This window comes from Solea senegalensis, linkage group LG14 (genome assembly GCF_019176455.1).
Source record: "Solea senegalensis isolate Sse05_10M linkage group LG14, IFAPA_SoseM_1, whole genome shotgun sequence".
NCBI lineage: Eukaryota > Metazoa > Chordata > Actinopteri > Pleuronectiformes > Soleidae > Solea > Solea senegalensis.
This window is the reverse complement of record NC_058034.1, coordinates 14,966,590-14,980,569: the sequence shown is the minus strand read 5'-3', so window position 1 is coordinate 14,980,569 and position 13,980 is coordinate 14,966,590. Positions and strand designations below refer to the sequence as shown.

At 42.7% G+C, this 13,980-nt stretch overlaps 1 protein-coding gene across 5 annotated transcripts in view; it reads right to left on the bottom strand.

Moving 5' to 3' along the window:
* LOC122780729 (cAMP-specific 3',5'-cyclic phosphodiesterase 4D-like) overlaps window positions 1–13,980 on the bottom strand; it is a 92,377-nt gene that overhangs the window by 1,156 nt on the left and 77,241 nt on the right. For all 5 annotated transcript variants that reach the window (XM_044043931.1, XM_044043930.1, XM_044043932.1 and 2 more), the window contains 11 exons: window positions 13,084–13,157; window positions 12,950–12,999; window positions 12,536–12,648; window positions 8,999–9,092; window positions 5,994–6,166; window positions 5,783–5,881; window positions 5,323–5,487; window positions 5,090–5,189; window positions 4,000–4,154; window positions 2,238–2,360; window positions 656–838 (listed from right to left, as the gene is read on the bottom strand). In XM_044043931.1, the coding sequence (XP_043899866.1) occupies window positions 656–838; window positions 2,238–2,360; window positions 4,000–4,154; window positions 5,090–5,189; window positions 5,323–5,487; window positions 5,783–5,881; window positions 5,994–6,166; window positions 8,999–9,092; window positions 12,536–12,648; window positions 12,950–12,999; window positions 13,084–13,157 (1,329 nt within the window). The remainder of the gene's footprint in view (window positions 1–655; window positions 839–2,237; window positions 2,361–3,999; window positions 4,155–5,089; window positions 5,190–5,322; window positions 5,488–5,782; window positions 5,882–5,993; window positions 6,167–8,998; window positions 9,093–12,535; window positions 12,649–12,949; window positions 13,000–13,083; window positions 13,158–13,980) is intronic.

The window sequence follows — 13,980 nt, the reverse complement described above, 5'->3', positions numbered from 1 at the left end:
CATGCAGAGAGGCCCTTGTTCCACCCGGGGCTCATGACTATGACTACGAACAAGCCAGAGTGTCTACAGTCTATGTAGCCTACAATGACATCCATGTACACTAACTTGATACACTACCATTGAAATGGGTCTTGTGCCATAGGGCATTGTGCAATCTACCCGTGCACTTTAAAACCATGTGCAATGAGAGCAACGTCCAATATTAGGAGCACCTTGGAAACGGGAGATCTGCAATAGCACACGCACTTTAGCATTAAATACTCGCTACTTTACTTTAAGCAAGGTACTTTGGTATGCACTTTAACTATTCTGGCTTGTCATAAGTAACATGATTTTTATATTTACTAAGTTTGATCTGGTCTAAAAATGTCTTTGTGAGGTCTGATCTTTTGTTGGCTTTGTTATTTTACTGAAGATGGAAATTAGCCACTGGCTATAATCGTGTATATTTACATGAAAATGTCTAGTAATATGCCTGGTCACAATTTTAAATAGGGAGGTTTCAGACCTTTCAGCAGTTTGATGGGATCAATGCTTTTTGAAACAGTGTAGAAGGAGGAGGGTGGTGGTGAATACACCTCGGCACCAGATGTGTTTTGGTAATTACCCAAAATTCCAGTGTTCCACTGTTTCTCTGTGCGTCGGTGAGTGTTACCTGAGTCTTCTCTATGGAGGCGTTCTGTTTGTCACACATGGGACTGATCTCCATGCCCTTGTCCCGCTCTCGGTCTCCCTGGGTAAAGAACTCCACCATGATGCGGTCTGTCCACTGCCGGTACAGCTCCAGCGGCTTGGTCGGGTTGCTCAGGTCAGCACAGTGGACCATGTTCTGCAGAACCTGCAGGGGAGACAACCTCAGTGAGGCTCTGCTGGTTGTGTTGTTACATGGACTTGTGTTCAGGCCATTACGACTATGTGTGTGGGACTGTGATGATGACGATACGTTTTATTTTTACTGGAAATGTAAAAGGAGGTGCTTCTTACCACAAAATATTTTGATTTTACTTTTACTTGTGACATTGGTGCAGTTTGGTGTTAATAACTGGAAAGTGTGGCTGTTATTATGCTTAGTTATCTATTTTACATCAAATAAGTGATCAAATTTAAACACAAGTTAACATGTATTAATCATAACATTATTTAATAATGTAATATTTAACAGAGAATGACAAATTGAAACCGGGGGACATTTTTGCTTTGATTTGATTAATCAGCAGCAAAAGACAATTTTCATAAACGTCGTCATAATTCAGCCGATAAGTTATCTGTGTTTATAAAGTGCTTTTCGAGTGTTGATGACGACTCAGCAGCTTCAAACTACAACTTTTGCCATTCACTCATTCACACCAAGTTCATAATAGTTTTGGATTTTTCATTAGTTTTTATTTCATTTGACTTTTTGATAATAATAAATATTGTGTCTCAAATACAACCTCTCAAAAGGATTATGTATCAAATACATTTACAAAGACAAAAACTAAGCACATTTTTTGCTACAATTTGAGTTTGTTTTGTAAAAAACAAACAATTCAGTTTCAGTTATTGATTCACACCCATTCACTCTCACAACCACTCATCTCTCATACGCTGCCGGCACAGCCACCAGGAGCAACGTGGGGTCAAGTGTCTTGCCCAAGGAGGACACATCTGCATGTAGCCTAAGGAAGGAGGGAATCGAACCCACTGCCCACACGTTGAAAGACAAACCTTGATAACACTCGGTAACCACCACAGTCGCACTAACACACAAACTCCCCGTTGTGATTCTGCACTGACCAAAAACAGCTGCTCAGTGTTTTGTGTACAATGGAGCAGTGTGTGGGAACACGCTGTTAAATAACTGCCTTAATAAGAATTTTATTATTAATAATGATTTTTTTGATTTAGGTATAAATCCATCCATCTTCTCCCACTTTATCCTCCACATGAAGGTCACACTGCCAATCTCAGCTGACATCGGGTGAAAGGCGGGGTACACCATGGACAGTTCGCTAGTCCATCATAGGGCAACCATTCACTTTCACACAGTCTGTCCAATTCTCCTAATCGCCATTTTGCATGTTTTTGGACTGTGGCAATGAAACTGGAGAACCCGGAGAAAACCCACGCACACGCGGGGAGAACATGCAATCTCCATGCAGAAAGGCCCTTGTTCAATCCCTGGATGTGAAATGTGACCTCTCACTGCAGCACTACTCTGTGTTCCTCCGTTCATGGTCAGCAGGGGGAGCTCTCACCTGAATGCGGTCAGAGTAGTTGTCGAGCAGCAAGACTCCCAGACTTGTCACTTTCTTGGTTTCCACCATTGTCTTCATGTCCGCCAAGAAGTTCATGTGTTTGGACATATCTGTGGCCAGCACCTGAAGAGTACAGTGGGAGATACAACACACGTTCAGCCGCTCATTTTAACGAGAGGATGTGTTCTGAGTGTGATATTTTTTTATGAATGACATTATTTGTAAGAAAGACACGCTGTGGTATCATCTATCTGCTTCACTGCAGAGGTCCAGAGCTGCTCTGGACCTCTGCAGTGATTCAGCAGTGATTAAATCATAGAAATAGGATTGTCTGTTGTCTGTTCTGCCTGCTCATCTCATAATATAATAAATCCTCTTACACACACACACTGACCACCTCTTCAGGTATTATGGCTACCTAATAGTGTCTGGTGTAGTGTTCAGCTACTGTAGACCTTCTGCTTTAAGGTTGTGACGTGTTGTGTGTTCAAAGACGGCCATCAGCATGCCTCTGGTGTATGTTACCGTGTCATTGTTTGTATGATTTCAAACCAGTCTCCACTGTGTATATGATTCTCCTCTGACCTCTGGTATTAGATAACTATTAGCAGATTCTGAACAACAGAGTCACTTAAATCACAGAAGGTCATCTTGACCACGTCTACATGCCGACATGCTAGGCCTGAATGGTTTTGAATAAATATCTAATTGCGATTGGGACATGATTCACGATATGAGAGGGAATGGTCATTTTTACGTCATTATTCTCATTTTCATTTCAATAAAAAATTCAAAATGAATACTGTGTGATATTGGAGCAGATCTGTGAGAAATAAAGATGTTTTCTTCAGTCTTTAATCTAAAAATTTTGGCTTTAACCCTCTTATGACCAAGACAACTTTCACTTTCGATATCTGGCAGTTTTCAACTGCTTAGGAATTACAGTGCTGAGAAGCTGACGTCACAAATGTGCAGCGCGCCGGTGAATCTCGTCTGTGTTTGGACGGTCGTTCCGTGGAAGTCCTAAGGGCTACCGTAGTGACAAGTATATGGGCGCAAAGCTCTATTTCTCTGCTTCCTGGTTTCCATCCATCCATCTTCTACTGCTTTATCCTCCACATGAGGGTCACGGGGAGTTGCTGAGCCAATCACAGGTGACAGAGGGCATAAGGCAGGACAGCTCGACAGTCCATAGAGTTCAGTAACGAGAAGTACGCATGCCAAATCCTGTTGGCGACGAAAGGATGGTAAGATATATTGCGTCTCCTGTGATTTGATAATGTAGTAGGCCGTAATTTAAATTTGCATTTAGCTTTGTTTCTATTCTACCCTCTCTTTAAATGTAGATTCATTGTTCAGCCCTACTACATGCATTGACGTGAACCTGAAGAAGTGGCCAGTGAGTGTATACAGAATATTATGTTCCCATACTTCATCTGCAAGGTTTTGTATTGTATTTTTTTTGTCATTTCTGGTGTGTTGTTTCTTTCTTAATCCTATTTGACTTTCCACTTTGTTTTGTCTCATCCAGCTGAACATGTTTTTAACAGCCCATCAGTCATAATGTGATGTTTTGCCAGCAGCATTTTTCAAACTAGTCTGTTACCAGAAACATGAAGCCGCTCCATCAGCATATTTTACTGTAAATCGTGTGCAAAAATGCAATAATGATAATACTGTTATGATTATTAAGCTAAAGTTTGAGTGCAGTGAGATTGAAAAGGAAATCCCACTGCTGTATGAAAAGGCGCAGCAGGCTCACCATGTCGATCACCATCTTGCGGAGGGAGTCTTTCAGTTTCTTGTTGAGGTTTTGGAAAATGTCACAATTGTCTTCCTGGAGCAGTTTAAAGCCCACAGCGAGGTGGTGGTTCTCCAGCACCGAGGTATCGTTATACATCAACGCCAACTCTGAACCTGTGGAGATGTAAAGTGAAATATTTGACAGGACATTTAAAATATTATACAAGCTTCTTTATTAGGGTTGGGTGAAAGTGCAAATATCGATATTTTCACTTGCTGGGCGTCACTACTTCATGTCTCCTCACAGTGGCGCTGCTCAAATGAATGAGGGAAACTTGGGTGGAAGTTACCTGGTTAAGAAGGGGGAGCTTACGGTGGGATAATGGTGGAGAAAGCTACGTTAAGAGATGCCCCATCCACGTTCAATACATAGACTTTATGCCCTTTGTTCTCTATGTTGTGAATAAATAGAGAAGTCCAGCACTTTTAACTTTTCACAGACTTTTTTTTTTCTTCAGTTAGGACAGATATTGTGACGTATCGCTATATGATTGTCTTGCAGTATATTGATTATCACAGAATCGTTGCACCACGATATTATCGGTATCGTGGATCATGTATCGCGCATCGCATCGTGAGGTAGCTCCCTATTATTTATTATTCTGCTGTCTAAATTACATCATTTATTAAATATGGGGTATAATGGGTACAGCATGAACCCACACCACCACTAAATATGCGCTTTAATAATATCTTTACTTATAATTACTGATTACTTAAGAGACTGTCCTTTAGACACAATGTTCTTTAGACTCAAACCACTGTCACACAATGCTGATTAAGCCTTTTACTACCAGCATAATTCTCTCCGTGTTTCTGTTTTTAGTGTTTTGCACAAGGGAACTGGGCTTGTAAATGGAAGGTCGACGGTTCAACACGAGCAGTGTTTTAGCGCCAAAAGTTACACACTGAGGCTTTAAAAGGTCTATAGTTTCATATTGTGTTTGAAAAGGTGTCGCAGTGTTGACATATTCTTTGCAATGGCAGCAATTTCTGCATTCAAATTCTAGTAAAATTGTGCTTTAAATGAATAAAAAAAAGGAACCTACTGGTGTTTATTAGGAACTGGTTTGTGACTCCAGGGTGGTCGACATCATGAATGGCACTTGCAAAGAGAGCAGCCATAATCTCCAGGTCTGTAAACACGGCCTGTGTTCAACAAGACAGGTAAAACATTCATTCCAAACCATTTTCATTGTAAATAGCATTTATTTTTAATGCGGTACTGAATGAGGGGAGTGTCATTCATGTTCACATTCATATGAAAGTAACCAGAACTTGCCTCTAAAGCTGGGGTGGACAGGAGGACATGGGTGGACTGCACCACGTCAGCTGCATGGATGTTGTTGTGATAAGCTACGTCAGCGTGGTAGTGGTCCTCCAAGGTCATCATGAAGGTGATGAAGGTGTCGACTGGGATTTTAAAGGTTTTTAAAAGATCTCTCTCCTGGCAGGGCGAGGAGATAAACACCACAGTCACATCAACATCAAACTTTCTATGAACTATATTTCTATAGTTCTCTTGTACTGTGCCATAAAAGGTGACAATTACTTCTACTTTCCCAAAACAACAGCTGTTTTTCTTACAAATATCTACACACTTCAAACCAAGAGTTTCAATAGTTGCTAATACAAGTCCAGTATTCCCTTTTATTTGGCTGTAGTTATAATCACATCATTTCATCATTACTTTTCCTCTATCAGTTAAAGTGGACAGATGTCTCGCTGAGAGATCCTCCTACCTGGAAGACGGAGTACATGATCACTGTCAGAGGACGGTTTCCCGAAAATTCTGCTATCTTGAAAATATCCAGGCCCCAATGATTAACGTTCTCGATCTCCTGGAGAAGTAAAACAGAGCATCTATGGCTGCTTTTGTGTGTGCGTTTTTCTTTTTCTTTTTTTTCTGTGTGCGAGCGCGTGGATCTGTGAGTGATTATGACCTGAACGCACCTTGGCCAGTAGACTCTCTTGCGGCGTGCTGACTCCGAAGCGAGGGATACAGGTCGGTGCTAAGCTGGGACTCTGCGTGGCCTTTTTCACACCACTGATCTGCGACATTGGCCTTTTCTTCTTCTCCTTCTCCTTAGAAGGTGGAGACAGGATCTCCACATCATGTTGTCTCTCTGTCACATGGACACACAGACAGAGGTGTTCACTGTTAAAGGCTGATGAGTAATTAATTATTCAAATCACATTACTGATGGCCGACTTCCATTTAGATTGCTCAGTGATGTCTAACATACACTGTATGATTTTAGACTGTCCCATATGGAAGAGGATGAGCAACTTCAGTCAGTTTGACAAGTTTAGATGACAATTTCACAGTGTGTGTGCAGTCTTGAACGGAAACTTCCTGGTGCTACATTTAATCTTGTACACTAACTTGCATCATAACCTAAGATTCAACAGGTGCTATTATTGCACAGTCTACAAACATCACATCTCATGCCGCATCCGGCTGTATTGGATTCGATTGGACTTGTGATGATTTCATGCATTACTTTTTATTTTTAGCAGTGACACTTGTGCTTTTCCTGCTCAAAAGTGTCAACACATCTGCTGCGAGAAAGGTCGATATCTGTGACTGCTTACGAACAGAGTTCATTTGGACGTATTCCTCTTAAATATAAGTTGTAGCTTGAAATATAAGACTTTTTCTAAAAAAAAAAAAGGTATGAGTGAATAGTTTGTCTCTATGTGGCCCTGTGATGGACTGATGGTGTCCCCCGCCTTTCGCTTTATGTCAGCTAGGATTGACACCAGCGAACCCCCCCCCACGCCTTCTTATAACTATTATTATTTGCCAAAGTCGGGTGCACTTTGAGTCACAGCCTGTAATTCCCTCAGACTAATCCAAGACTGTAGGAATAATACAGTTGTGCTTCTTCAGCACAAAACAATAAGTGACCTTGTGATAAAGAGGACTTCGCATCGCTCTCACAGGTAAAAATAACATGTTAACATAAATTAAATTAGAAAAACATCATAAACACATTGAAGTGCTCTACATTGAGTAAGTAAAATCAAATTTCCAATTCGCAATAGCAAATTGACACCTGGTCTGTTAAAAAACAGGAACGCATAGTATGTAGAGTATGTACCTGTATCGTCAGAGCCCAGTGTGTACTTTACATAAATGTAAATTAACTACTGTGACAGTGAGTGCAGAATAACCAGCACTTTCAAACTAAGCATCATGGGTAAAAGCTTTTTTTTTTTTTCTGCTAATTCAGCATTGTTTGGAGCTTGATGATGACGCACATGTCATGTCTTCAGGGTTGCTGATGTATTTTCCATCCACTTTGAAGCATTTAATTCATCCATACCCAAAAAATACAAGACAGTAAAACACTGACAGTAACGACTTCATCGACACAATCTCTATTCGATCTTTTTACACAGAGGTGCTTTCGCCCCGGACATGACGGTGGTGCTGCTGAAAATGACTCATCTGTTTTTGATTGGACTCAAAATAAATGAATAAATAAACAAATAACCTGCTTTACCTCACATCCATTTGTATTTCCTAGCTCAGTGGAAACAATTCCTAAAGAACATCCAGATCTCGGGGTGAGATATAAACACCAGCTGTCATAAGGAGGCAGAGAAGCCTGAGTGACAGCGTCACACCAGGCGCTGTCTGGCCTCTCTCACCTCTCTCACAGTGCCTCCTCTTCCTCACACCCAAAGCCATGGTGTTTGTTACCAAACGCAGCCAAGCTCGACTCTGATGTTGTCATAAGAAAACGGCAAGCGGCCGCCGGCTTCATCGTCATCTGTCTGGACCTCCATCTTGCCAACAGGGCTGGTGAAGACTGAGCCTCCTATTGATGCAACACGCTGTCTAATAATATTGCACCCTGTTGCTACGACAACGCCACACAGTGTGTCAGGGAATGCTGTCTTTGCACCTCCTTCTCTTTTAAAGACGGACAAATCCCCCGCCTTCTCAGCAGCAGCAGCAGCAGCGGCAGCGGCAGCAGCAGCGGCAGTGGCAGCAGCAGCAGCGGCGGCGGCAGCAGCAGCAGCAGCAGTCTACATTCTTTCATTTGCTCACTTCCTTATAGCTGTTTTTACACCAACAGTTAAATGCAGGCATTCAGACAGATTCTCCAGAGGGGCAGAATGTGAGAACACACATGTCTGCAGAAGTTGCTCTAGACCAGGGGTCTGCAACCTGCGGCTCAGCCACTCTGCAGTGGCTCCTTTGAAGCTTTTTTTTTCCTCAAAGTGAACACCTCAACACATCGAGACGATGAATAAAAGTATTTTGTGCGTCACATCCAACGGCTATGTCAGATGTTATTTTGAAAACCAACTCAAACCAGAAACAATTATGGGAAGTGACTTAGAGTCCTCGGGCCCGCATGCTGTATGCCAGGCAGGTTTTCTCAATTATGAACTACATAAATAAGAGTCAAATATTACTTGTGTGTTACATTAATTTTCCACAAACAATGGAAGGACTAGGTCTACATAATTCTGTGAAGTAGTTTTTTTTCTTCACTTCCACAAAAGGTGGGTATAAATAGCAATGAAACGTCAACAGTTTTCTTATTGCAGTTCTTAAATGTCATTAATGCAACAAACCATTATTTTAAACATTTCATATCTGTATGAATAATATAATATGCGATATTATCTTAATTTTATGGATCAAGTCGGTTTTGCGGCTCAAGATTCATTTTATTTGGGATGGAGAGGTAACAAAAATGGCTCTATCCATACGTATGGTTGCAGACATTCACAGGAGATTCTCCCACCAATGTCCCAGTGAGCTCACGTGAGCTCACAGCAGGAGAGACTCAATCCACAGGAGAATCACGAACACGTCTCACCCACTGACAATCCCCAGCTGCATTTCACACAATGTGCACGACAAACCTCCAGACTCACGGTGCGGCGTTGATATCTGAAAAAGGGCTTGTGCTGATTATTTGTGTGTGTAAACTCACCTAAGAAGGTGTTAGCAATGAACTCTGACACTTGATTCCCTGAGCGGCTTGTCTCTGAAAGCTGCGTCAGCTCACGGTTCAGCATCCTCTTAAACTGTGTGGACAGACACACACACACACACACACACACACACACACACACACACACACCCACACACAGAGATACAAGCAGAGATGTGGTTAGTCCTTGTAGAAGTCAGATAAACATGTTAACATTCGTACACTGGCAACATCCATACAAAGTCAATATGCTAATATTAATATCACAGTGAAATTAAATCAAATGACCTTCATGGAGCAGTACATAAATAATATGACGCGTATGTGGTGGAAACGACGTGCATTGTGGTTTTGAAAACAACTCCAAGACCACAATAATAGGATCCAGAAGAAGAGAAACCAACAATCTATTACAATATGTTACCAATATGTATATGCATTCATCTTTGACCATAGTGTTTTTGATCAACATAGATTATCACTTTTCGTTTATAGGTAAATTATAAATAAATTGGGTTTTATTCTAATATCAGATTAAGTGTCAACTTTAATTTCAACGGAAAAACAAACACACTCTTGTCTGTTATTTTATATAATTGAAGTTCACCAAATCTGAAATGCTTTCAAAGTGAAACTGTGCAGCATTTCTGTACTTGCTTAAGCCTGTTTTCAAACGATTATTATTATGTTTTTCTTTCAGCTGCTCTTTCTCGCCACAGCAAACATGTTTGATTTTTGAAATGATGATTGGGTACATTGCAAGGGGTGGCCCAGCCCTTGACCTGGCAGGGATTCAAACTGGCCACCCTCTGGTTACCAGCCAACGTCCCTTTCCACTTGGCCATGGGCTGCCCCACACATTTTGTTTTCTCAAATAAAGGGAAAAATGGTCCTATGTGTTGTAGCAAGAAATGTACAACGCCAGAATGAATTACACACACAGGCACAAACGGAAGAAAAAAAAAGAAACAAACAAAACACACAAAATGCTCAGTGTTTCCCCTAATGACTTTTATCGCAGCAGCTTCCACACTGATTATGTAACAGCCTTGGCACGTGGAAGCTGAAGGTGTAGGGAGGGGATCTGGGAGAAAGAGTGATTCTGCAGTGGGTACACATACACATACACACACACACACACACATACTGACATAAAAGGAGGTGGAGCTACAACCTGAATTATCTACTGATTTTAGCTTCTCACCGCAACAACTGAACATTCTGTTATTTCACCTTCTCTTTCTCACTCACGCACGCACACACACACACACACACACACACACACACACACACACGCACACACACACACACTTCTCCAACACTTCAAGGATAACGTTATAATACATGGACTTCACCAGATCCCTAACCTTAACTGCCAACTACTTGCCAGTTCCTAAACTCAACCTAATGCTCAAATACTAAAACATGTGTTCCCCTAACTTGTGTACAACTACTTCTGTCAACCATAAGAAAGACAGTTTTTTTAAGAATCTGTTTGATCACAGCTGCTACCATGCTTTGGCACACGCACACAGACACACACACGCGCGTTGTTGCAGACGCAGTCCTGACTCCTGAGTCAGATCAGACTCACTCAGCATTCCACCGACAGAGACCACGCTGCCGATCGATCGAACCCAGTGTAAACAAGGAAGCACCAACAGCACCCCATGTCGCTCACTCGCTCACCTGTCCGAGTCTCCAGCACAGACAAACCCAGAGCAACGACGCAGGCATGTTAACCTCCGCATGTTGATGTTGGAGGTCAGTTAAATCCCCTCCAAGAAAACGTCAAGCAGACAGCTTGCTGGCTCAGCGACAGGGTACAGTCCGCTCACTTGGGCACTTGAATCGGAAAGAAGGTCACTTTGAAATGAAGTTCCCACAGTCGCATTTGTCATCCTGAAGGTGGCGGGGGGGAGGGGGGTGGGAGAGTCGGGGGGAAGGGGTGGGGCAGGGTGAGGCTGGGAATGTGGTCAGCCATCGGAGGGAAGACGGGGTGTGACTGCAGACGCTCGTCCCACTACTATCACACTCTGTCAGTGAGAAACATGAGGAGGGAGACGGGGAGGGAGAGGCTGCGAGAAACCCCCTCCTCCGCCGCCCCAGACGCTGTTGCCTCCTCACTTTCCAATCAGATTTGTCTGGCTTCAGGGGCTGGGTGGAGGAGAGGCGTACGATTGGCTGACAGAGGGATGGAGGAGGTTTGAGTGTAGCAGCCAGACGCTGCAGAGAAGCAGGAAGGAGTGAAGCGAGCAGATGCTGATTAATTATGCCATTCATGAATCCTCGTGGCCGTCGTCACATTTTCTGTACACACAAACGGTGTCTTCCTCTCATACCCACGTCACATATGTTTCAGTGGTGATCTGCACATTCCTATTTAATGTTTAAAGGTTTATCAAAAGGGGATTACAAGTGATGGGCAACATAAAGGCTTAATTAAGGAAACATTTTCTGCATGTTGAACCTATTCAGTTGTACAAAATACTGCAATAGTACAAAGTGAATACTAGTCTTAGGGGTTAGAGGGGTTAGGGCAGGAGTTGCTCTGAGAAGAGCTAAAAAGAAGAGCCGCTCTTTAAGACAGAGAGTGACGTCCTTGTACTGACGGCTTGTTTCACCAGCGAAGAAGAAGTTATGATTGCTTTGGTGCAGGGGCAACGACTTGTTGTGTGCAGATCCAGAAGATCACTCATCTTTTGACACTTTATCCTCCATGTGAGGGTCGCGGGAGGCGCTGGTGCTGGTGCTAATCCCAGTTTACACAGGTCGCCAGTCCATCACATGACCACACATAGAGACAAACAACCATCCACTCTCACACTCACCAACAGTCAATTAAGAGTGTCCAATTTGCCTAATCCCCAAATGTTTTTGGACTGTGGGAGGAAAACCCTCACACACACGGGGAGAACATGCAAACTCCATGCATGCATGCATGTCTCGATGAACCTCAGTGACTCAAAATTTGATTTAGGTGACCATGGTTAGGTAGAGGGTTTCAATGAGCTACAGAGTGGCGTGTGATCTGGAGCTTATCATGGTGACAAGATACAACAATGACATAACCACGGCTTGTGCCAGGAGCTGGACACAGATGCACCATGTTCAGAGAACAACCCAGTTTTCTAATGTGACTATTAGAGTTAGGAGTGAAGATTATGATCCTGATACTGCCTTGGAAAGACTATGAGTTTAGTTTAAAAGAGGTGAGGTTGAAGGTAACACTTATTTATCCAGGTAAATCTGTCATCTGGCAGGAATGACACAATGACACATAAAGTTGGATGGCACCTGCATATCCATGAGCTTTATTGCTTATATGATTTGCCAAATCTGACAAAGTGCCCACAAACTTTTAAACAAAGGTGAATCCGTCTTTAACCACCTTATTACGTCAATATCAGGTGATGGCAGAACAATGTCAGATAAGCCTTCTGGCATAATAGTCAATCAGGAGCTGAACACCACTCACACACACACACACACCGCGATTATGTCTGGAGACAACTTCTCAAGCGCAGGAGTCCTCACCTTATTGGACGCCATCTCACTGACAGAGTGTCTCGTCTGCAGCGTCTCCAGCTGGTCCAAACACCAGTCCAGCTCTTCCAGTGTCTCCATCGCAAGCTTCTGGTAAGGCTCCTCTGAAAGGTCAGGGGTCACACAAACACAGGTCATATGCTGGTACGTAAGCGTGCGACACCATAACACATGACAACTTAAGCATATCTGTGCTACTCGGGGTACAACACAAAATGCCACCCCACATCTACTCTACGGAGTAGTATTGACATCTCTGACTGTAATCTAATCTTCAAGAAATGAGAGAAGATTAAATTTACACCCCGTGCACTTTTACAATATTTCCACAGAAACACAAAAACAACAACGGTGGGTTTTTAATTCCCGAGAGTCACGCCATCATACGTCGATATTCACACTAACCTCCGAGACATGGCTTACACATGGACGGCTGGTTGCTGCTCGACGGCCGCCTGTAACGGGGAAACGGGTCAGGTGTCAGTAAACCAACAAGGAAACGACCGGTGAGTCATCTTCTGTGTTTTTCCTGCTCTTACTTGCTTCCCACACGGTCTTGCAGATGTGTCAGAACGGCAAAGTTACTTCGGACTGTTCGCAGACTGGCAAGAACCTGCAAGAAGGAAACACAGTCTGACGCCCAGAGGTACGGATAAAGACACCTTTCTATTTTGTCTAACTCATTTGTAGGACTGCTGGAAATCCACAGCAAAGGTAAAAAAATACTACATCCAAATGTTTTATATCGGTTTGGAAAGACATTATACGAGTGGATTTTGTTAATGGACTGACATTAGTGACAAATAAAGACTCAGAACAAGCTGTTCAGAACAGAGAGAGCGAGAGAGGGAGAGTGTGGGTGTTTTCTGTGAGAAATGAACCATCTCTTTTTTTAAGTAAGGGACAGTGAAAGGCCATGTGAATAGCGTGTACAATTTCAAATGGAACACGACACAAATGTGTCCCCGGGAACACGCGATCGATGCCGAGATCGAAGGATGACTGCCAACGACGCCGCGCACAGATAATAGCAAGTGACAGTGCATGAGACCGATCTGGTTCTCCACTATATTTTCACAACAACAAAAAACAAATTGTCATTGAAGTTAATGGCCTGAGGTATTTGAACACAAATGAAAATCAGACAGAAATCCTTAAAAATGAGCCAGTGGCGCAACGCAATGACTGTGACACAGGCCCTCCACTTATTCGTGATTTTGTGATCCCACAAAATCAGTAGTACGCTGCATATTTTCTATTATATCGCATCATTTACACAAAAATGACCAAAACGACCCTTTGCTCCAGATAACAAGGAAATCATTAAAAGTGAATCACTTTGGTTTGTGGACAAAACAAGACATTTGAGAACATCATCGTTTCCAGGTTTGACGAACACTGATCAACATTTCGTAACGTTTTCTGACATTTTGTGG